This window comes from Mesoplodon densirostris, chromosome 8 (assembly GCF_025265405.1).
Source record: "Mesoplodon densirostris isolate mMesDen1 chromosome 8, mMesDen1 primary haplotype, whole genome shotgun sequence".
Taxonomy (NCBI): domain Eukaryota; kingdom Metazoa; phylum Chordata; class Mammalia; order Artiodactyla; family Ziphiidae; genus Mesoplodon; species Mesoplodon densirostris.
The window spans coordinates 41206865-41232472 of NC_082668.1; the positions used below are offsets into that span (position 1 = coordinate 41206865).

General features: G+C 37.1%; 1 protein-coding gene across 1 annotated transcript in view; it reads left to right on the top strand.

The window, feature by feature from the left end:
- Positions 1-25608, top strand: part of DNAH7 (dynein axonemal heavy chain 7) — a 243777-nt gene that overhangs the window by 17368 nt on the left and 200801 nt on the right. Inside the window, exons 2-9 of the mRNA XM_060105782.1 lie at positions 446-508; positions 3803-3911; positions 4650-4797; positions 13219-13306; positions 14338-14518; positions 16230-16305; positions 17683-17808; positions 23424-23543. Of these exons, the coding sequence (XP_059961765.1) occupies positions 446-508; positions 3803-3911; positions 4650-4797; positions 13219-13306; positions 14338-14518; positions 16230-16305; positions 17683-17808; positions 23424-23543 (911 nt within the window). The remainder of the gene's footprint in view (positions 1-445; positions 509-3802; positions 3912-4649; positions 4798-13218; positions 13307-14337; positions 14519-16229; positions 16306-17682; positions 17809-23423; positions 23544-25608) is intronic.

Consider the following 25608-nt stretch of genomic DNA (forward strand, 5'->3'; position numbering starts at 1 on the left):
TAGAGGGGCTTCCCTGGTGACGCAGTGGTTAAGAATCCATCTGCCAATGCAGGGGACACGGGTTCAAGCCATGGTCTGGGAAGATCCCACATGCCGCGGAGCAACTAAGCCCATGAGCCATAACTACTGAGCCCACGTGCCACAACTACTGAAGCCCACGCTCCTAGAGCCCATGCTTCACAACAAGAGAAGCCACCACAGTGAGAAGCCTGCGCACCACAAAGAAGAGTAGCCCCCACTCACCGCAACTAGAGAAAGCCCGTGCAAAGCAGCGAAGACCCAATGCAGCCAAAAATAAATAAATTAAATAAACTAAAAAAAAGTAGTAGAGTATGTCTTTAAATATTTTGAATACTAAGTGCTTTACTTTAGATCCTCTGTAAAATTTGGTTGAATGACTCAATTGTATCATTAACAGAGTAAACTTTTTTTTCTTTAAATGCAGGATAAATCATCCAGCAAAGAAAAATCCAAGACACCAGTAAGAATTTTACCACAATTGGCTACGGTAATTTACCTATAGACTCTCATTGGATTTTTGCCCTTTTAAAAATGTTTACTGGTTTCAAACTTGTAAATAAGTAACTGAATTTATGATTTTGAATTTTGTGCTCAATTTGACTTTTCTGATTGAGAAATTCTGAGGTGCACATAAAAGGAAAAATAACTATCTTAATAAAGTAAGTGTAAGCTGTAATTTCCTAGTAGTGTGTACAGTATGTTTGAATATTCTGGATAAAAGTATTTCTAAGATTGTCTACAGAAAATATATCAGTGTTGGAAATAGGAGATGAAGCTTTGGGTTACATCCTTGTCACTTATGGCCCTGCCATCTGAGGGAGTCACTTACCTCTCCGAGCCTCAGTTTCTGAGTTTGAAGGTAAGAAGCGTAGATGATATTTGAGATGCATCTTCTGGCACTGAAATGCTATTCCACAGAAGATTCTTCAGATCTTGCCATCCTTTTTATTATTATTATGAGTAAAAATTGTCATTGTCCTGTGGAAGAGGCAGTTAATAGACATTTTCAGTTGACAAGTGCTGGGTAAGATATACTTGACTGTGATAAATTTTACCATTTAGTAGCTATATTGAATTTAATGCCATTGAGTTTTGCTCTTGTAACTGCTGGAAGTTGAGCTTAAGTGGAGGTTCAGTGCAAACACTGTTTGGTTTTTTTAAAATTGTGATAAAATATACATAACATACAATTGACCATTTTAACCATTTAAAATCTATAGTTCATAGACATTCAGTACATCCATATTGTTGTACAGCCATCACCGCCATCCATCTTCAGAACTCTTCATCTTTCCAAACGGAAACTCTGTACCCATTAGACACTAATTCCCTGTTTCCGCCTCTTGTCAGTCCATGGCAACAAGCATTCTACTTTCTGTCTCTATGTATTTGACTACTATAAGTACCTCATAAGTGGAATCATACAGTATTTGTCTTTTTATGTCTGGCTTATTTCACTTAGCATAATGTTCTCAAGTTTCATCCAAAGCATTATTTTTTGAAAGATATTTTAAAAGCTGAGAACAAACTATAAAAGTGAATTTGTGTTGCTTTATAGAGAAAGATTCCTGATAATTTAAAATGGAGGACATTTTTCACTTAGAAAACTTGAGTTAATATTCTTAGATAAAGTAAATGAACATTTCAAAATATACATTTTAATTGAAATTTTTTTAATGATGCCAGATTCTATAGAATTGAGCCATAGCACCTTTTCTATGCTTCTACAAAATCTATCTTAAATTTTCTAGCTTAAAAGACAAGATTTGAAATGGAATAGGCATTTTCTGTTTAAAAATTTGACAAATTTTAAAAGAAAAAAATAAAAATTACCTTTAGTTTGTTGTGTCTTATTAGTATATAGGTTTAGAGATATAAACTCAATTAAAATTTCCTGATTCAATATTCAGTAGCTGAGTTGAATAATAATCCTTTCCTGTCATTGGCATATAATAGTCTAAAATGCTTTTGTTGGCTGATTTAAACTTGGTTTTATGTTCATATTTGGCCATATCTTACATTTTCTCAGCATTCATTTTCTCAGTTTCATGTGTGTTAAGGGAGATGATGTTTTTAAGAGATTTTAAAAAATCCATTGACCAAAGCAAACAAACAACTTTCATTTGAATATTAAGGTTTGTACTTGGATAAAATTTTCCGGCAGTAGTTAAGCCCTAGAGTGATTTTCATTACAGACATTTATGCTTCTGGTGGTGATCCTTGTTGTTGAAATCAAGGGTGACCCAATGCTGGTGGCTCCCGACCCCTCTGAGCTGGTGACCTGATTCCCACCCTTTGTGAACACCTTACTCATAGCCCACCCATGAATCTGAAATCCTTTATGGAGCAAGATGAGAGTGGAAGAATGGAAAGGCAGGCAGGGAAGGATGGAAAAGCATTGACTTATTCATTGTTTTAGCTTGTTTTCCTGAGAAAGAAGAGCCTGAGAAAAGGGCTTCTGTGCAGGTAGTTTATTTGAAAGTAGGAGTAAAGGACTGGGAAGAGTAAAACTATTCAATAAAAGCCAGTACAAGCATGGGCTGTCAAGTTGGCCTGAATGTGAGAGGAAGACACAGATTCAATTGTCATTGTTTAAAAATATGTACATTCTGGGCTTCCCTGGTGGCGCAGTGGTTGAGAGTCCACTTGCCGATGCAGGGGACATGGGTTCGTGCCTCGGTCCGGGAAGATCCCACATGCCACGGAGCGGCTGGGCCCGTGAACCATGACTGCTGGGCCTGCGCGTCCAGAGCCTATGCTCCGCAACGGGAGAGGCCACAACAGTGAGAGGCCCGTGTACTGCAAAAAAAAAAAAAAAAAAAAAAAAAAATGTACATTCTACTTTAAAACCCACCCATCTGGGTTTCTTGAAGAGACATAGGTTCTAGCAACAGTGGGTCTGTGTTCTGTTATCGCAGGAACCGGCTCGAGCTAATTAGTTGTTGCCTTTTTAGGAGACGTAGGTTTTCTCCTGTTGGCCACAGTCCCCACCACACCCTAACATTTCCCAGCACTGAAGCTGAGTGCCAATTAGCTATCATCACTACCTTTCCTCCTTCTTTCATGATACCTGCCAGAACTGTGTAGGTATAAGAATTTATAACCCCTGCCTTAAACGATGGAATGAGTTTGTGAGTTGCCAGGGTAATCTAGAGCTGCTGAAGCCATGAGAACAGGAAGATCCTTTGGAGCTGGAATGTAGAGGAACTCATTAGCATTGGAGTCCAGCACGGTGTGCCTCTAATTAAGATGGAAGGCTTAAAAAATCACTTGCGGGCCTCCCTGGTGGCGCAGTGGTTAAGAGTCCGCCTGCCGATGCAGGGGATACGGGTTCGTGCCCCGGTCTGGGAGGATCCCATATGCCGCGGAGCGGCTGGGCCCGTGAGCCATGGCCGCTGGGCCTGCGCATCCGGAGCCTGTGCTCCGCAACGGGAGAGCCCACAACAGTGAGAGGCCCGCATACAGCAAAAAGAAAAAAAAAAAAAAAAAATCACTTGCCAATGTCTGTGGGTGAGTAAACTCTGTGGAATGAACACCTCAGTTAGGTAACAGGTGCCCACATCAAACCAGCAGCAGAGCCTTTGGTAATGTGTCCCAGATGTCACACACCGTGCCATTCACAGGCTTTAGTGAGATTTGCTATTGGGTATTTGTGCCTTCTTTACAGATGTCCTAATTTGTTTGAGAAAACATCTGTGTTTATACATTCTTATGCATTTCATGAAAAACGTTTTTTTTTCTGACCTTGTTTTGTTAATGCTATCTAACTTTCATATTCCAGGTGAGTTCAAAGCCCCAGTGGCAGCAGGCAGCTCCATCATTCCATTTGAGTGTAAAGCAGGATGAAGGTATTCCAGAGCAGTTCAGTGTTAAAAATCAACAATCATATGGTAAGAACCCTAATATTCTATCTTAGACTTCAAGGACATTTTCTAGAGAAGAAAAATCACACAATATTTAGTTAATTAGAACAATGAAATTGTAAACTGAAATATTTATGTAAAGTAGAAAAATTTATCCCAAGTGTGTTCCCTAAGAAAATAATTGAATCCAGTTCTTAGTTATTTCCGGCTGTTGTAAATGCTATAAAAGCTGATATTTTAGGAATTGGGATGTTTATAATAAAACTTTGATTTATTTTGTATTCAGAATTTGCCTCTGTATCAAATACTAAAGTTTTTTCTAAGGGGGATTTTAATAAGTTGTAAACATTACTTCTAAATTATTTATATTAATATTTTTGACTTATCAGCTTGATTGTATTGAATATTAACTTTTTTTCATCATGGTTCTTTAAATTTTCTGAAATAGTTTTATATTCTGTTTTTATAATTTAATCTTCATTTTAAGAAGGTTCTATGCAAATATATTTGAAAATCTGAGTTTATTAACATTAATCAAAATATAAAATAAATTAATGAATATTCTTGAAATAAAGGTTTGTATTGTGATGACATAAAATGAGAGTTAGTTTAACTTCCTCATAGTGAAAGAAAATATGGTTACTTAAGAACTTAAAGAATGTAGTTTTTTTCTTAAAACATGCTTCAGCATTTTATTCTAACCACTTAAATATTTTAGTGTACTTTTTAGATGACTAATTTATGCCTTTTTAAAAAAAATTCAAGCTGAATACATGGAACGCTTTGGAAAAAAGGGCAAGTTACTCGACCAGATTGATGATAGTCATGCTGGACCATCTACTTCCAAATCAAAGAGCAAATCTCCACATAAAGAACGAGAAAACTTTAGAAGCACTCTTGTTAATGTCATTATGTAAGTTCTATAAGCTAACCAGTGTTACCCTCGTTAGAGCCCCTGGGAACTTTTTAATCTAAAATTATAAGAATTCTGTGCCTCTCTAAGGATGCCTGAAAGCCTTGTTGGAATGAGGTCAGGGTATAAGTAGTGAAAGACTGAGCTTAACTCTAAAGCTGTCTCACTTTTAAATATCGTGAGCTGAAAAGGTATGTTGATGAAAATGATCAATAAAAAAAATCTATAATAGGGATAGGAGAGAGTTTTATTCAAGCCAAACTGAGGACTATAATCTAGGAGATACAGGTTCAATAAGCACTTGACTTGTGTTCCTCCAGACTACAAAATGGGGGAGACTTATAAAGACAAAAACTACAAGGTTACAGTTAGTTTCATGAGTTGTTTATCAAGAATTATAATTGGATCTGGCAAGAAGGAAGGATGCTTGTTAAGTAAGGATTGGTTGGGGTCCAAAACGGTTGCATAGTTACAAGGGGTTGTAGCTGGCAGCTGCTAGCAGATACTGTTTTGAGCATGGCTGGTGGTATCCTTGAATTTGATAACCGTTCAGAAAATTTTCAGAAAATTTAAGTTCTCAGTGATGCAGGAACATGTCTGAAACCACATCCACAGTGGCCACCTGGCTCCATTTTAAATGCCTGAAACACAGTCACTCCATTTAGATTTTTAAATGCAATCTTTTCTTTAATGGTTAAAACAAATGTACAAGGCATGTTTGACGGGCCATAAGACAGGCTGTTCGAGTTAGCATGAAGTTCAAGCCAAATCATGTATAAGCCAGAAAGACTTCCCCATACCTCAATACATGAACATTTCTTCCATCAGGTGCCAATATGAATACTTGGTGTTGGTTGAGACAGCAGAATGTCTGGGCATTCTGGTTGTAGGCATGCTGCCTGGTAGAAGATTTGGGGCAGTTATTTTTTTCCCCATCTTGTCTGTTCAGGTGATGTGGTGACTCCCCTGGCATTGTGGGTCTCCTTGTGTATAACAGGAAGGAACTGGGCTGAAATGATCAGCAGTGTGATCAGGGCAGGGCTTGCCCAGTCTGAAGTACAGATCTGTTTATGGAGGGCAACGCAGATGCAAGTCACCAGTGCCTCTTTGCCTGTTTTTTCACAGCTTGACGCTAGTTGTTCAGTAGCCCCTTTCTTTCATCGTGACTCTCAACGCACACACACTGCCATTGGTGAACAGAATTTAATGACACATTACAGTAAGTCACTCACCCACAGAGCTCCATTTTACTGTCCCCATGTGACACCTTACTGGCTGGATAGGCATCTTGAGGGGAGGGCAGTGGTCACTGTGTGCTGACAAAGGGATGGCAGATATGTGGGTTCCTGTGCAGTTAGATCGTGGACGTGTGCCCCTGCGAGAGTGGTTTGGAGTTTGCTTTTGCCAGGCACCACTAGACATTACCAGCTTGGCCCACTTACATCACTTCCTTCAATTAAGCCCTCTCAGAACACATGAACTTGGAGTAAAATTAGCACTCCGTGTGTGTGTAGGCCTCTGGGTACAAACTCATAGAAGCAATTTTTTCTCCTCCCAATGTCCTGGCCAAGACAAATGATCTTCTTGACACAACTTCCTGTGCCTGTCATTTTTGGTCCTCCTCTAGTTGAGGATAGAGCCCATCTTGGGCTTCAGCTTCATACAGAGGTCTGGGTTTGAATTCTCCATTTAACTCCAGCCTACAGAATCATCTCCTGACCCACATGGGCATTAAAGTCCAAGGCTCCACCCACCAAGGGCAGCTGTAGCCTCGGGGGGTGGCTGTTACTCTGCCTTGTCATTCCATCTTTTCCCTCCTGAGTATTTCCTTTTTTTCTTGTGAGCTCAGCTATGCATTCAAAGGAGCTTTGTGGCATATTATCCAGTATTTATAGAATGGTACTGGGAGGTTTTTCAGATTATCTTTGCTGCTGTGTTATAAGAAACATAAGTCTCTTTTTAATCATTTTATGTCATCTTTAGTTATACCTTTAACAAACACTATATGGATGGACTTATTAAAATTCAATCTTTGAGTTTCTGGACTTTAGTAGCATGTTTAATCCCATTTGTAGTTATTGGTATTACATATTTCTTATTTTGTGTTTTCTATTTACTGTATGTTGCCTTTGCTTAATCTTTTTTATTATTTCTATTGAATTGAATTTTCTCTCTTCTCCCTTTATTCCTATTGGCTTAAAAGCTATCAAATATATTTTTATTCTTTTAGTGGTTACCCTAGCATTTAAAGCCACATATAATAACTTATATTTTTAAAAGTTTAAATTTCATTTGATCCATCTTCCTTCTGAATAATATGAAAGGACTTTTGAGTGCTTTAACTTAGCTCTGAAATTTCCTTTGCATTTTTCGTGTGATTGTTTATTTTATTTCTACCAATATTTCTATAATATTTTAGTTTTACCAAGTCCTTAAACTCTCCATACTCTTTTTCTAAAGCTCCTACTTACTTAGATTTACTAACATGTTTTCTAATTTCTTAGAAAGTTGCCTTTGCATTCCACTCCTCACTTCCAGGTTCATTTTTTTTTTTTTTTTTTTTTTTTTGCTGAAGTCCTTCCCTTAGTAGTTCTTTCAATGAGGATCTGTGGAGAGTAAACTCGAGACTTTAATTTTTTGTTAAGGTCGCTACTATTTTGCCCTTACTCATGAATTAATGACTAAGCTCACTACAGAGTTAAAGAATAATAGTAATTTTTTCCCTACAAATATGGAAAACATTGAAAAATATTAACAATTTTCCCCAAATAAAAATAGAATATATTTAAAGTGTACAATGTGATGATTTAATATACTTACACATTGTGAAAGGATTTCCAGCAATCAAGTTAACACATCCATCACCTGACATATTTACCTTTTTTCTGTGTGTGTGAGAACCCTTAAGTTCTACTCTCTTAGCAAATGTCAATTACACGATACAGTATTATCTATAGCCACATGATGGCATATATTATTGTTGATGAGAAGACTTTGTTGCTTTATTTGTTACTTCTTTGTTTGCAATCTGTTTGTACTGTCAGTTTGTCTTTTCAAAGCCTTCTATATAGTCTGTAAAAAACAGATTTAGCGAGATATAATTTACATACCATTAAATTCATCCACATTAAAAATGTACAATTGAATGAATTTTAGTAAATTTCTGTAGTTGTGCAACCTTCATCAAAATCCAGTTTTAGAATACTTCTGTTATCTACAAGTTCCCTTTTGCCCGTCTCAATTAATCCTTTCTACCACTGGTTGCCCCAGGCAATCATTGATCTGCTTTCTGTCTCTATAGCTTTACCTTTTCTGCAATTTCACATAAATGGAATCATACAGTATGTATGTTTTTGAAATCCATCTTGTTTACTGTTTCTTATTTGGGGCTATTATGAATGATGCTGCTATGAGCTTTGCATGCTGGTCTTTTTGTGGACATATGTTTTTACTTCTCCTGTGTAGATACCTATTTATAGAAATTCTGGGTAGTGTAGTAGGTGTATGTTTAAATTTTTAAGACATTCCTAAGCTGTTTTCCAAATCATCATACTATTTTACATTCCCACAGGAATGTATAAAGAAGTTTCTAGTTTCTCTACATTCTTGCCCACACTTTATCTTTTGTTGTGTTTTGTCATTCTAGCCATTCTAGTAAATGTGTTGTCATATCTTATCATGGCTTTAGGTTGTATGTCTCTAATGACTAATAACGATGGACATCTTTTTTGTAGTTGTTTGGCATTCACATAATTTCTTTGGGGAACTGTCAATTTAAACCTATTGCCCATTTTTAAAAATTGGGTTGTTTGTCTTATTATTGCCTTGTAAGAGTTTTTTAATATATTTTCTATGCAAGTTCTTTATCAGATATATCTTTTGCAAGTATTTTCTCCCAGTCTGTGGCTTATCTTTTAATTTCCTTCCTGGCATTTTTTGAAAAGCAAAAGTTTTAAATTTTGATGAAGCTCAACTTATCATTTTTTTTCTTTTATTGCTCATGCTTTTGGAGTCATATCCAAGAAACTTTTCCTATCACAAGATCATAAATATTTTCTCTTATGTTTTCTTAGAAGTTTTAGCTTAGCTCTAGTTTTAGTTTTAGCTCTTACATTTATGTGCATGCTTTATTTCAATGAGGTATCTGTGTTATGAGGTAAGGGTTAAGGTTCATTTTTTTGCATATAGATATCCAAATGTTTCAGCCCCATGTGGTGAAAAGACAATTTTCATTGAATTACCTGGGCATCTTTGTCCAAAATCATTTGACCATATATAGGGTTCTATTTCTCTTCCATTTACCTATGTGTCTGTATTTACACCACTTGTCATGTAGCTTTATATTAAGTTTTGAAATCAGGTAGTTTAATTCCACAAAATTTATTCTTTTTCAAAATTGTTTTGGCTATTCTAGGTCTTTTGCATTTTCATATACTACACTTTAAGATCAGCTTGTCAGTTTCTGCAAAAAAAAAGAAAAGAAAAAGCTTACTGAGATATAGTAGACAATGCATTGAAACTATAAATCAATTTTGAGAGAATTGCCATTTCAATAATATTGAGCTTTCCAGTCCATGAACATGTTATTTCTCTCCATTAAATTAGATTTTCTTTAATTGCTCTCATTAGTGTCTTGTGTTTTTAATGTACAAGTCTTAGACTTTAAAAAAATTATTCTTGAGTATTTTTCTTTTTGATGTGAATGAAATTATTTAATTTCATTTTCTGATTGTTCTTTCTCAGTATATAGAAAAATCTATTGAGTTTTTGCTTGTTAATTTTATATCATAAGACCTTACTAAACTTGCTTACTAGTTCTGGAGCTTTTTAAAAGATTCCTTAGAATTTCCTACATATCGGTCATGTTGTCTGCAAATAATAGATTTATGTCTTCATTTTCAATTTAGATGCTTTTCATTTCTCTCTCTTTCCATTTTACACTTGTTGGGTCCTTCAGTACATTGTTTTTTTTTTTGTTTGTTTGTTTTTGCGGTACGCGTGCCTCTCACTGTTGTGGCCCCTCCCATTGCGGAGCACCGGCTCCGGACGTGCAGGCTCAGCGGCCATGGCTCACGGGACCAGCCGCTCCGCGGGGTGTGGGATCTTCCCGGACCGGGGCACGAACCCGTGTCCCCTGCATCAGCAGGCGGACTCTCAACCACTGCGCCACCAGGGAAGCCCCAGTACATTGTTGAATAGAACTGGTGATAGTGAAATCCCCAGTCTTATGGGGAAAGCGTTCAGTCTTTCACATTTATGTAGGATGTTAGTTGCAGGTTTTTAAGATACTCTATATTAGATTAACGAAGTTCCCTTCTTTTCCTAGTTTGTTGAGAGGTTTCATCATGAGTGGGTGCTGGATTTCTGTCAGATGCTTTTTCAATGTTCATTGAGATGATCATTTGATTTTTGTGCTTTTTAAATATGGCATATTACATTAAATGATCTTCATATGTTAAACCTTGCATTCCTCTCACTTAGTCATTATGGATATGTAATATACATAATGGATTTGTTAAAATTTTAAGGATTTTCAAATCTACATTAATGAATGATATGGGACTGTACTTTTCTTGTAATGTCTTTGTCTGGCTTTGGTATCAGGGTACTACTGGCCTCATAAAATGAGTTAAGTGTTTCCACCTCCTCTATTTTTCAAATGAATTTGTGTAGAATTGGTGTTGTTTCTTCCTTACTTGTTTGATAGAATTTATTAGTGAGACCATCTGGACCTGAACTTTTCTTTGTGGAAAGATTATTACTTACTAATTCAATTAGTTTACTTGATATAGATCTCTTCATATTTTCTATTTCTTCTCGAGGCATGTTTGGCACTTTTTTACCATATAGCAATATGTTCTTTTCATTTAAGTTGTCTAATTTTTTTAAAATTTATTTATTTATTTATTTATTTATTTATTTATTTATGGCTGTGTTGGGTCTTCGTTGCTGTGCACGGGCTTTTTCTAGTCGCGGCAAATGGGGGCTACTCTTTGTTGCGGTGGCTCCTCTTGTTGCAGACCATGGGCTCTAGGTGCGCAGGCTCCAGTAGTTGTAGCACCTGGGCTCAGTAGTTGTGGCTTGCGGGCTCTGGAGCGCAGGCTCAGTAGTTGTGGCTCGTGGGCTCTGGAGCGCAGGCTCAGTAGTTGTGGCGCACGGGCTTAGCTGCTCTGAGGCATGTGGGATCTTCCCGGACCAGCGCTCTAAACTGTGTCCCCTGCATTGGCAGGTGGATTCTTAACCACTGTACCACCAGGGAAGTCCCCTGAGTTGTCTAATTTGCTGGCATAAAGTTGCTCAGATAATTTCCTTGCTGTCAGCCTTCCTATACATTTTCTCCCTTGGTACCTGTTGATTGCAAGACGAGAGCCTTTTCTAGGGGTCTCCTAGGCAGATTGGTTTCCTTCCTGCATGAGTTACGGTCTGGGGTGTTCTCAGTTGTTTCATCTGTTCTTTATCTTCTTTTCATGTTCCAAAAATTTGTTGAAGTATCTACTCAGCTGATGACCCTCTAGTTGCTTTACAATCCTGGGTTAAAATTATTACCATTTTCATAGGAAAACTTGAAAAAAAGGATGTTTATGTCACCATCTTGAACCAAAAATCTCTATTGATAAAGAGAAAAAATATCAATATAGTTCTTTCAGTTTTGAGAAATAAAGTACGTCATATCTTCTTTTTAACAGGTAAAGTGTCTTCAGTATTGATCGATTGATTTCTGAATGGAATGTTGCTTTGATGGGAAGAGCATGGCAGTTTAGAAGCACGTGTGGATGGGCAGATCCTTGTTTTTGTATTTAATTAACAGTGTGATGAAGGGGAGGTTATTTAATCTCTCTGGCATTGTTTCTTCACCTGTGCAGTGGGGATAATTATGTCATTGTCTCTTGTAACAGTAGGTGTGAGGATTAGAGAGAGCTTCTATTATTGTTCCTAGTAGCAGAATCTTTGCCTGCAGCCACAGAACGATAGAATTATAGAGTTTTAGAGCTGAAAGGATCTTCATTCTGACTGCAAGAACTTCTGCAGCCTTTCCTATAGCCCCTAACCTCCTTCCTCTTCACCTCTCCTGACCTTGCTGCATCCTTCTAGGTCCACATTACTCACACAGAGGGTGAAGTTTGAGTGTCAGGATTCAGCAAAGTAGATAGGATAAGCATTTCTGCCCTTAAAAAAACAAAAAAAAAAACAACAATCCATTTATTAAGGTCATATACTTTATAGTGGCAGAATCTGAACCCAGATATCCTGATTCCTGAAGTACGTTGCTGTCATTAGTACCTTTTTACTATACAAACACCAAAATAATGAGATGATTACTTTCGCAGTTAAAATAACCCTTCTCTTTCCAGCCACAGAATACCCTGAAGATCTTCCACCACTCCTCTCATACGCTTATTCCTCAGTTGATAAATGTTTATTGAGCACCTACCATGTACTGAATTAAACTGAGATATTACCTGAGACATTCCTGAGACATTGCCTTGCCTCTCTTCTCTGGTCCATTTAGTTGAAAAAAAATAAGTCTAAAGTTCACAAGATAGTGGATTCCTAGATTTGCAAAAAACTAAGTCAGAAGATCCATTCTGGGTACCTACTTTGGTGTGATATCTCACACAGATATTCAATAAACGTCCAGTCTCCACTCACTGGACAGTTAGTGGGAAGAAGTATTTTATTACACAGCATCACTAACCTGTGTCCATCCTCGATGAAGTTGGGACCTGGAGCATGATATATTCAATGATAAAGAGGTTAAAGTTATCGCAGAACAACTTATTTTCCTGAAAATGTGAATTTTTCACACATTGGAACCCCAGAGGGAGTCACAAAATGTGGCTCATATCTGATATAGGTTTTGAATTAAATTATACCTAGAAACATTATAGTATTATATGAACAGTTAGCCAATAACAAAAACATAGGAGCATATGAGCTTGTATGTCACTTGTTGCTAACTTCTAATATGTGTTCCTAGAAATCTGAGAAATGGTCTTTTGAAGAATATATCTGTGTCTTTAACAAAACTACATTTAGAGTCTTTTCCATCAGTGCTCTTCTAAACATCATATTTATAAATAACCATACATGTTTTAGGAATAATGCAAGAACATTCCTATAAAAGTTCAGAGAAGAGAGATAATTTTGGAGAAATGAGCAAGAATGAATAAAGCCTAACAAAAAGGATGTGGCCTCTGAATTAGATCTTTCAAATCACTTCCAATAAAACTGTCTCTCTGAATAAAGAGAAGGTATTCTGGGAGGAATACGGTACCAAATAAATATGTTTACTATTTTAAAAATGTTCCACAATGCCTTTTTTTCTTATTTTATAGAGGACAGTATGACAGATAAATCTATTGATTTATGTTCTAACTGCCATTTATATACATTTGAATAGTGTGTTTATCATTTTCTTAGGCAACAAGATGCTGTCTTAGACTCAGCTACTCTGGATGAAAGCACATTGCCAAAACTAACCACTTCTGCAATAGAGAAAGACATCTTGGTAACAAGCTATTTCTTTTGTCAGTAGAACTGAAAGTAAAGGAAGCACTTGAAGGTGCCTTTGAGCCTTTGAGTTTATTCTGTGCTCCTTCCTGTGCAAATACATGGATGTAGGAATAAAGATGAAGTTCCATAAAATTGCTCTATTGAATTAACAGAGGAAATCATTCTTCCCCTCGTTTCCTAAGACCACAGTCAGAGACTCTCAAGTCTCCCTGCTCCCTATGTTAAAGCTAGCCTCAGTCATGTATAGCTTTTACATGTCTTTATTCTATGAGAAATTATTTTAATTACATAATGTACACTTCACAAAGCATATTAACTTACTTTAGAAAAAAGTAATTCTTCAATGATTTCAAATATAGAATTTTTTAAAAGCAAATATCGAAGACTTTAACATTACTAATTTGAAAGTATTTTTTGATGTTTAAACTTTTTTCTGATAAGTGACGTGTAAAAACTTGGGAAAATACATTGACGTTAAATGTCCATTGTTAGAGAAATACTATAATGTCTTAAAATGAATTTTTTGTGTACACATTTAACAATAGCTGTAAAATTATGGCATGAAATATTAACAGGCCAATTGGAAATTTTGTATATCCTGTTGGATAATATTTCTGAGATTAATGGATAGGGATACTGATTCACTTACAGCTTTTAAGATCTTCTGATTATCAATAACACAAGGACAAAAACTAACATACTAAATTTTCACACATTTATAGAACACTAAATTCTACCTCCACATATATTAGTTCTGTTTAGTACATCATATATCTAGTAATGTAACTTCAAGTTTTAGAGTGTAGTTATGAATTAAGGTAAGAGTTTTAATTTTCATGAAATAAAAGTTTTTAATTTAGGAGAGCTCAAATAATGCCAATATGAATTGCAAAAAATAATTTTTTATGATTTGTAAATACTTCGTTCTACTAAAACTTTAATTTTGCTCAGTGGTTTTATTTTTGATAAGTACTTCTTTTATTATAGTATTAAACCCATCTCCATTTCTCATTATCTTTTCTGTAGAGATATTATTATTATATCCACCATGGAATTGATACAGACCACGTAGCCCCAATGAAAGATTCTTGGCTGGAGCATGTATTGAATTTAGTCCCCCAACATCTGAAAGTCCTCACTAACAGCATACATGCATTATCTGATGAAATGAGAGAAGATTATCTTCTTAGTGTAAAAAAATCCATAGGTAAATCAGTATTTCTCTTTCTAATTTGAATGTGTCTTATTAAAGATAAATTTAAAAAAACTTAAAGTTAACACCTATCCTTGAAACTATTATATTTATTAGGCGGTTTCTTGTATTGTGGTTACATTGCTTAAGATCTCAGGCAAATTTCATTAATAAAATATAGCAAAAATTTTTTAAAACCACCTTTCTATTTGTAGGGATATATCCCCTCAACAAAAGACATAACTGAAACAAATTTTAAAATGTTAATTAATTAATATTACTGATATCATAAACTAGAGTGTGATTAATTACAAAACTACTGCTATGGACCAGGGGTTGGCAATAGCTCATAGGCCCAATCTGGCCCACTGCCTGTTTTTATGAGTAAAGTTTTATTAAACACAGACACACACATTCATTTGCATATTCTCTATAGCTGCTTTTGCACCATAAGAGATTGTTGAGTAGTTGTGATAGAGACCTTGTTGCTCACAGAGTTGAAAATACTTGCAGTCTGGCCCTTTACGTGAAAGTTTGCTGACTTGTGGTATAGACCAATAGACTCTAAGAATGACATTATCAGAGCCATTTAAAAAGTACTCATTTCCAGACCCATCTGAATTAAAATCTCTGGAGGCAGTCTTTCAAATCTCTGCTTTAAAAAAAGGTTCTCCGATTGGTTGTGATAGTAAGCCTGGTATAATTGATGCTATGTCAAAGTTGGAGAAATCATACTGCTTTGAAATGGTTGTGGGACCCTTCAGGGAGGAGGGCATTCACTGCATTGAAGACTCCTATTGAGTGTTTTGATAATGTAAAGAGCCATATCCTTGCCCCCAAAGAGTTTATAGTGTAATGAGGGCCATGGACAAATCACTAAATTATAAAGCAAAGTAGCAAGTACAATGAGGAGAGAAATCGAGAACATGGTCCAAGGGAGAAGAGGTCATGCCTGACTTGTTAGGAAGGACTCTGTGGCACCTGAACTGAGTTGTGAAGGATGAACATATACATCCTAGGGAACACGCATGGCCTAGGATATGGTGGGAATGATGGCAGACGAGCGAAAGGCTCTTCCGACCTTGCAAGTGGCTCTGATGGCCAAAGAAGAGGGTGCATTTTGGGAAGGGGATAGAACACTAAGGGCCTTACTTGCTTTAAGCATTTGAAGGTAAAGGAGAGTCACTGAAAGATTTTAGGCAGAGGGATAAAAACATATTTGCATTTTAGAAAGAGCATCTTCAAAGAAAAGCAAGAAAGTTGGAATGAACTGAATTAAAGACGGCAGAGGCAGAAGTAGCTCACTTCACTGATTTCATAACAAGGTAGTTCTATGCTCTTAAGCAGTTTAAAAGAGAATAGCAAAGCAATATGTATCTTTCCTCAGTGAAGGGAAACTACTGCTACTCTGTATTGTTGACCTTCAATTCAACAAGAACGCTTTTGGTGGAAGAGCTAAAAAGGAAAATGTATCAATTATATTAAGAGCAATGACTTTCGAATGAAAGAACAGGAACATTGTTAAGAAAGGGTATATATATTCTCAAAGACACAGACATCATAGATTTTCTCATAAAAATTTTCTTGTGTTTATAAATGCACAAATTGCTCATTATTTACAAAAGACTTAATGTAAATGATTTTAAAGGAATTAGTTTTGCAATTGCTTGGGAAATACTATAATTACTGTAAGGTTGTTGATCAGAACTTTTCAATTTTCTTTTAGTTGATTTTGTTTTAAAAGATCCTAGAGAAAAGGAAGATGACAGTAAGGTAGAAGAACTTCCACCCCATCGTGCTGAGTAAGCAATCAAGTTTCACTAAGAATATTGATATTTTGCAATCATTTCTCTGTATGTGGATATATTTATACACTGGTTATATTTTCTCAAATATATGTTCATAATTTGTGTACTTCATATATACAACTGATCATACTATCTATGTTTATGTATTTAAGCCCTAACATGTTATGTTTACAAATTGATGGATAGATGGGTAGGCAAACACACACTGACAGACGGATGCCTACGTGGTTAAAACATAAGTGCTCTGGTGAAAGACCTTGATACAGATCTTTTATCTCCACAGCTCCAAGCACAGGCTTTAGATGTAATAGGGACATGAAAGCTTGATGGCAATTTGAATGACCCAAAACGCAGTGGGAATGTTGCAGAAAATATGCAAACACAGAATATATTACATGGATTAAAATATAGAACACATATGGGAAAATCCACTTGCTATATATTTTCCCTAAAATAACATTTAGGAATACATCACTTAAATAGTTTGAAGAATAGAACTTATATGATTAAGTAACCACTTCAGTTTTATTTTGTTTCTTTTGTATCATTTAAAAGTGCCCCAAATTGTTTCTCTTAACAACTAAAAAAAAGTCAATGTATTTTCTATGGAGAACAGCTTTTCTCCCAGGGATAGACAAAAACTATCCTTTGTAATTGTAAAGGTGATATGACCACAAATGAAAAACTGAATTAACTTTACTATATATTAAAAGAAGACTAAGTGTTTAAAATCAATGAGAATAAAAAAAATTTACTGGCATAAAATGTAAATGTTTAAATATACTCTGAAAGATGAAGATGGCACATCTTTAGTATATAAAAGATGACTAATCAATTCGGAGGAGTTACAGAATAAATATCTTTAAATAGAATGTTAGTGTTTATGATTTTGTAAGTGACCTTTACACAGTCAGAGGTGAAGTTCGAGAAGATTTCCAAGCTGGAGTATATTCTTAAAATGTTTTAAAAACAATAGGGACATAAAATGTTTAAATGTTTCCTAAAAAAAAATCTTTTAAGATATATATAAAACGTAGCTGGCTACTCTTCCTGTTTGATCACTATTAGTTATTTGTGGACTCCATCACATCAAGCATTTAGAGAAAAACAATTGCCTTATGTGATAAAAATTCAAATCTAATTTTATCTGCACTAGTTAAAAATTATAGTAAACCACAAAGAGTATGATTTTTATATACTTTAAAACATAATTACATGTCTTGTTATTACCATGAGGGATAAATCTTATTTTTAATTCAAATTAAACTCAAAAAATTATTACTCAAATTAAATTATTACTCAAAAAGTACTTTGACTTTTATAAGACTTTCTGATTTTTAAAGAAGATGACTATTTTCTCTTTGCTTTCAGAATGGAAATTCTTCCAAAACCTTGGAGGAAATCTTTTTTAGCTGCAAGCAGTTATATTAGGGGTCACTTGAACACAATGAACCCTACAATGTTGGCAGTGCAAGATTTGTGGCACAGTACTTTTAAGTAAGTATTTCTGGCCTTACTGAGGTTTTTTTGTTGTTGTTTGTTTTGTTTAAGAGAGATGAAAGTTATTACATCTTAATGATTTCTTTTACTATTTTAACTATAAATTTTAAAAATAATTACAAATATAACCTAAGTAAGCATGGTTTTAAATAACATAGAAGTGTATAGGGTAAAAGTGATCATCGCCATTATGTCTTATCCAGTTCTCCCTTCCCCACCCCCGCCAGGTTACCATATATACTTTAAGGGGTAATCACAGCTAAGGGGCTGAATCACCATGCCTCAATTTTTTTTTTTTTTTTTTTTGCTGTACGCGGGCCTCTCACTGCTGTGGCCTCTCCCGTTGCGGAGCACAGGCTCCGGACACACAGGCTCCGCGGCCATGGCTCGCGGGCCCAGCCGCTCCGCGGCATGTGGGATCCTCCGGGATCGGGGCACGAACCCGCGTACCCTGCATCGGCAGGCGGACTCTCAACCACTGCGCCACCACGGAAGCCCCGCCATGCCTCATTTTAAATCCCACAGAACATTAGCTGCTACAGTCATCTATATTGTTTAGAAACCGAGGTAATACTGCCCATGTGATTAGCATGAGGTGAAGTTTCTGGGCGACTGTTGGGGATCCTGCATCTCCTTGTGGGCATCGTCATGGTGCGAAAGGCGCAGAGCTGGATGTGAAGGCTGGTGGGCGCTGTGGAGTTACAGACCTTGGCCCTAGGGCTGAGGACAGTTTACCTCACAGTTGAGAAGCTCCAGCTTCATATTCCCTCCCTTGTGCTGCCCCTTCCAAGGTGCTGAGGGGGCATCCTAGCAATAGGCACACGTGGACATAACCTGTTTCTAAAATATGCAGAAGTAATACAGATTTATATCATTTTTCTTAAAGAAGCCCTCTCAAAACCTGAATAGGTCTCTGTCTCGTGATAGAGGACATGGTAGCCTGGCCTCCAAGGTGGTCCCATGAGCCTTTTCTCACGCTCCCATCCAAAGCCCCAGTTTACATGCAATCTGTTCTCCGGGGTCTCCTGGTTCTTAATTGCAGGTATTGTCCTGAGGACACAATAATGAGCACATTTTCTCGCTTCCTGCAGACCAGCAAAGGGAAAGCTAAGAGCTTTGGGTGCTACAGAAGCACAGCTGTTGTCTCTGTTCTGGAAAGCACCCCTGCACATACACTAGGAGGGCCTCACCGACCAACTTCTCTGAGCTCCTTCCGAAGTTGGAATCTTTAGTGCCCAGGAGCACCTAACCCTAACCCTGCTCCCAGTCGTGCTCCAGGAAGCCAAGCCATCCAGAATCGCCCCAGCTCTGCCACCCTCCCATCAGAGGCTCTCCAGTTCCCACCTGTGAGATGAGTGTGGGTTTGTGGTGTCTAAGGCCCCTCCCCTCCCTCACTCCATCCCTCTCTCCCTTCCTTCCTTTTTTAAACAAATTTTAATGTAATTTCTTTACACAGATACATATGTAATTAATATGATTACACAGTGTGATCATATACACTTTCTAAGTGCAGCCCTTTTTTCTTTACTTTGCCTGACTCCCACCAGCCTGGCCTTTCTTTTCCTTATACGTGCCCTTCTTTCTACCAACCCAGCCAAAGACATGATAACCATTAGTGGGGCATCTTCCCATATTTTTCTTTGTGCTCATGTAGCCGAATATATATGTATATCCACATACGTGTATATACATACATAGCATAAAACTGGCTTTTGTCAGTGAGACCGTTTACTCCTAGAAAGCACATCCTTTCAACTTTCCATTGTATAATGTGGATTTCTTTGTCTTCTTGAATTTGTCTTATAGGAAGAGGCCATCTCCCTGCCCCATGCTTTCCTCATTTTGTTTCTTTTGGGTATTGAGACTCAAATCTCTCTCCCTGACAAGGCCTATGATCTAATTTTGTCTGCAGTGATGAGATCATACAATACAGTATATCACTTTCACAAAGAATGTTTACATGCAGTAGTACATTTCATTTTCAAAACACCACCATAGTGTTTATTTTATTTTTTTAATATCCATTCATGCATGGAACTGCTAGAACACACTGGGCTGGATGCTGGAGGATGAGCACCATTGCCTAATATTGTTCATAAAGGGCTAGACTTTGTCTGTTGTACAATGTCAGGAGGCAAGAGACAAGAAAATGAAAGGAGGAAGGAGAAGAAGAAAAGGTAACAAAGCTGAGATAAGAAAACAGTAACTAGTAGATATGTCCAAAATTAGTGTCCAGGGATGTGGTGGCAGAGGTGTTAGTTGCAGCAGTTGAAGCAAACCTCAGAGCTTCCAGGGTAAAGACAAATGAGAAAGAAGCTTTGCTGTCAGTGGGTGGGAAGAGAGCCACACCAACTCCTATGTTGCCTTTGCCGGCGTAAGTTGTTTTTACTCTCTGTGTGAATATTAAGAGTGGGATGGACAGACCCAAGTGCTGCCCCCCTGAGGAGAAGCCAGCATTGAACACACAGGGCATCCTTACTCTGGGTTAACAGTCATTTACCCTTAATCTCAGCAGGTCTTGAAGGTACAGGACATCTCTATGTATGGCTGTGGGTTGGGGGATGGTGATACAAAAAAATTATCTGAATGACTCTAAAATGCTTGAATAGGACACTTCTATGAATGGGGATGCTCTCTAGATGGAAATGTGCAAATTCATGTCATTCAGTATTTATGCTTACAGAACCCACTTAATGTCAGAGATGGCATTTATAATGCAGTCAAAAACCTACATAGCACACAGGTATTTTTGCTTGAAAAATGGTGTACGTCAGGGACACATGTATATACAGTGTATATATGAGTATAGAAATTATCATAGAATATATATTACAGTATAAATAGGAGGATGTCTAAGAAAATAAGAAGATAAAGAACAACTTTTGAAATTCATGATTTGATCAAGGCGAGTCCAAGAAAATACTTCTAGAACACTGGATTCATTTACTGTACAGTACTCAGAGAGGATACAACTTAATCCATCTCAAACATATTAAAAAGATGCTTAACTCATAATAAGAAAAATGCAAATAGATTGAAATAAAAACTACACTGAGATATCATTATATTTCCTATGGAATTGACAAAATTCCAAAACATTGACATCATGCTTTGTTAGTGAAGATTGGAGAAATGGGCACCCTTTTGAAGGGAATCCAGTCATATCTATCAAAATTACAAATTCATTTGCACTTGAATCCAGCAATCTCATTTCTGGGAAATTAGTCTAGAGATACACATGAAAATATAGGAAGTGATCGAGATTCAGGGTTCTTTATTGTGCCATTTGTTAAGAGGATTAGCCTGGAAACAACGAAGTAACCATTGATAGTGGACTGGTTCAATGAGTGATAGTACATTCACACAATGGAATATTATTACACAGCTAAGAAAGATGAATGAGAACAGTATCAGTGTGCTAATACGGAATGGTGTCCAGGATGTATTAGTGAGTGAAGAAAGCGAGTGCAGAGCACTGCCTGGAGTGTGCTACTTTGGATGTAATGAAGGAGAACTGGCAAGAGCAGAAGTTGTTTCTAAATTCATGGAGCAAGAGAGCAGTGTAGGTGCTTGGAGTGGGATTTAAGGGGCAACTTGGGCCCCCTGAGAAGTGAGATTAGCTTTGAGAACCAGAGATCAAAATCAGAGACTGACTTGGTGTTGAGTCCAGAGTGTTGGGCCAGGACTGTTGAAGTCTCCCTGCCTGAAATCAGTGAGGGATCCAAAGATCAAGGTGGGTTTCAGACTGTGATGAGCATCAAGTGGCAGGTGGGAGGGATCCATGACTGACAGCTGAGTCTCCCAAAATTGACGTCCGCTTCCATGCAGCAGGTAAGGGATAGGAAGAGTTCAGAGGAGAGCCTGAGGTTCACAGTCTGGGTGATTTGGGGCTGTTATTTGGTTGAGTGATCTTTTTTCCTGACTCTTCTGTAGTCTTTTACCAGTGGTTAAAAATGTTGTTCTACTGCCAGATGATTGTAGGAATCGTCCTGAAAAAGTAGGACCAGTGTCTGGTGGTATTTTTCCCATCTTCTTAACAATTCAGCCTATTGACCAAACGGGATGTTATCAGCAGAGATTTCATGAGAAAGTTCTGTAAAACTTCTATAAAGGCCTATCAATCTCAAAACATGAAAGATGGGTGGCCTGTGCTTAGAATTGTCTCTAAATCAAACACTGAGGAAGTGCAGGGAAAACTGGTCTGGTTGCTCAGTGGCAAAGTGAATTCTAGGTGCTCCTGCCCTAGCAACGGCACTCCTTCAGTGCTGCTTCACACAGCATGCACCTGTACCCTGATTGATAGCTACAGCTTTGAAACATAAAGTCATGTTGAAAATGTTGACCAAGAAGCATAAAGAGAGCAGATTATGTTTAGTATGTGCTGTCATGCTAGATTTTAAAAGTATTTTATTTAAAACATTGCTTTATACTGCTCAGTTGCCCAGAATAACGCATTACCAAAGATTCTCCAGCGATGGTTATACCTACTTTGTGCCTAATGTATCACTGATGTCATGTACTAACCTCATGGTAACCTAAGAGATGGACTTTTGCTTGTGAAAAGAATATAAATAGATGTGAAACGTGTTTTGTCTACTAACCAGTATTTCACACTGGTGTTTAAGTAAAAATGAAAGGTGATGTTTTTAATAGTGTTTCCTATCTTTCAGATAACATAGAAATCATTTAATCATGTGGAAATTAAATAGCAATTTCTCAAACAGGAAAGAAATCTGTAGTTAAATTGAGGTGACTAATACAATGGTACTAATAGGTAGCATTGTTCTTTCACTTTAATCTGCCAGAGAAACTTCTTAACTGACGAAAGCGTGTATATAACAAAGATCATAGTGTTGTAGTCAGAATTGAAAACTCTTGGCTGGAGTAAGCACCGTGTTTTCTGAAAAATCAAAACCAGACAGGTTCAAAAGATTTTTATACACTGGGTCTTAATTAGGTGTGCGAACTCCCTCACTTCATGGCTGTCCAATATCCAGGGTTGCTCTCTTTTCAGAAAGGGTGGAATTTTTGTATTAGAAGGAGTGGACCCTGTAAGTTTTGAGCCCTGCCTCTTTTCCTGTTTTAACTGTTCCAGTTTGAAAGCAAAAATCAGTCTAACCTAACCATCAAATTTCAGTTATTACGTCCTTCTTCTACTGCACAGCACAGTTTCAGAATATCAGATTGTTTCTGCAGAATTTAATTATATTAATTATTTTTTTAAATTAAAATATGTTCTTAAATATTTTTGTGGAACACAAATTTTAGTGATAAAACCTAGGAATATAATTTTTTGAGAGGGGATCAGTTAGCAAAATGTTAAAAAATAAAAACCAAAAAAACCCTCGGGCTTCCCTGGTGGCGCAGTGGTTGAAGGTCTGCCTGCCGATGCAGGGGACGCGGGTTCATGCCCCGGTCCGGGAAGATCCCACATGCCGCGAAGCAGCTGGGCCCGTGAGCCATGGCTGCTGAGCCTGCACGTCCGGAGCCTGTGCTCCACAACGAGAGAGGCCACAACAGTGAGAGGCCCGCGTACTGCACAAAAAACAAAAAAAAACCAACCAAAAAAAACCCCTCATACTTAAATCACTGTTCATTTTCATCTCTTGCAGAAAGTTACGTTTAGTTGATGTAGAAGAATTTCACAATTGCCAGGATGCATTAGAGCTGTCGACTTTTCAGAGCATTGTCATGAAACACATGGAATCTGCCAAAGAGACTCTACTTAAAATGTAAAGTTTTGAAGTTTCATGTATGAAAACATAAATTTAAAAATGTGATTGGTGGGCTACTGCAGTTTAACTGCTTTTAGAAAATCTCATTTTAAAAAGTTTGTAATCATTTCCATTTGAGAGTTAAATATGATATCTTTAACTGCCTTGCTCTGTGATGTCTATCCAGATGTTCTACACAGCATAGATTGTACAGAAACTAAAATGATTATAATTGATACTTTTTCTCAATGTCTGGTTTCTGCCCTCTGCTCTGAGAGTAGGGGTGGATAGCGTGGGGGGAATGATCATCAACTAATCGTTCACCAGAGATTTATTTGAATCTACTGTTAATACATGCAAGGTAATGTGCCTCTTGCATTTTGGTTTTGGATGGAGGATGCAGAAGAGTTTAAAGAATGCTTAGGTGGGGAAAATATATTCTTTAAAGGAGTTTATAGTCATATTGGGAAGTTAGATTTAATTAAACATCATCTTGGATTGGCCCTTCAAATTAGGATAGCCACATGTGATAATTATCGATACTGGTGCCAGATAATACGTTCTGAAACAATATGGTAAAATTGTCTTTGTCATGGACCATTAAGTTATTATGAATGGGACATTAATATTAGATCAAATCTAAGATAACAGAGGACATGAAACTCCAGCATGGCTTCATGATTTCCAAAAGGTACTTAGAAGTGTATCTTGACAGTTTAAGACTGAATCTTCCCTTTATATTTTTTCTTCTCTAATACGTTAGTGTCAAATTCTTTGTTTGACATTACTTGAAAGAACTTTAGACTTCTATTTAGTATTAGTATTTAGTTCACATTAAAAAAATAGAGGAGAGGTGCAGAATGAAAGTGCATAATTAATTACAGAGGAGAATATGACCCCATAAGGACAGAATAAGAGTAAATTATCTTGATCTATAACTTTAGGGTTCTGCCCCAGGAATACATTCCCACTGCAAATTTTAGTAGACTGGGTGTGTCCAAGTACAGAGTAGAGGATAAACCTTTATTGAATGATTTTGCTGAGAGATGTAGATTGATTAACCATATCTCTTGATGCCTCCTGATTGATTCTAAGGGAAGAACCCTCTGACCATACTTTACATAGTGAGCCAGAATGTGTTTATCATGGCTAAAAGGCAGAACATCAGCTCACCGAAGTGGAGAAACAATTAGTAAATGATTAATTATGACATCTATGCCAAACCCAAACGTCTTCTCTTAGTCCTTATCCTCCACTTCCACTCAGCAATTGCTGTGGTTTAATCACCACCGCCTTCTGTAAGTCTCTGTTCTGTGTCCCTGTGCCCATTTCTTTTTTGATCTCCTTCTCTGGCTCTACTTAATCTTACTATCTTTTCTAAGAGTAGGAGCTCTCCAGGTGTTTGCTTTTGTTTTTCTTCTCTATATTCTCGACAGTTTTGTGATTTCGTCTGTCTTAGCTGTCTCAAGATGTCATGTTTTCTGAGCTCTGTGCCCTTCTTATAAATTTTCTACTGTGTATCTCCAGTTGAATGCCACGTCAGCACCTGATTCTCAGCATTTCCATAACAGTACTCATTCTTTCTTCCAAGCCTGCCATTCTTCCTCCTCTGGACCATTCCTAGGCCAAGTTGAAAACTTTTCAACTTTTTCTGTCTCTTTGCTCATCATGTACATCCTCACCATTCCCAGCCTGCCTCCAGCCATATTCAATGTATTGCTAACTGTTGTTTTCTTGTTGAGATATATTTCACTTATCATAAAATTCAGCACTTTAATGTGTATAATTCAATGGTTTATAATATATTCACAAGATTATGCAATGGTCATCACTAATTCCATCACCCTCAAATGAAACCCTGTATCTGTTAGCAGTCACTCCCATTCCACCCTGACAAGCCCCTAGCAACCACTAATGTACTTCCTGTCCCTGTAGATTTCCCTACTCTGGACAGTTCATCTAAGTGGAATGATACCATATTTATGTCTGACTTCGTACACTAAGCATAAGGTTTTCAAGGTTCATCCGTGTTATAGCCTGTACCAATACTTTATTTCTTCTCATGGCCAAATAATAATCCATT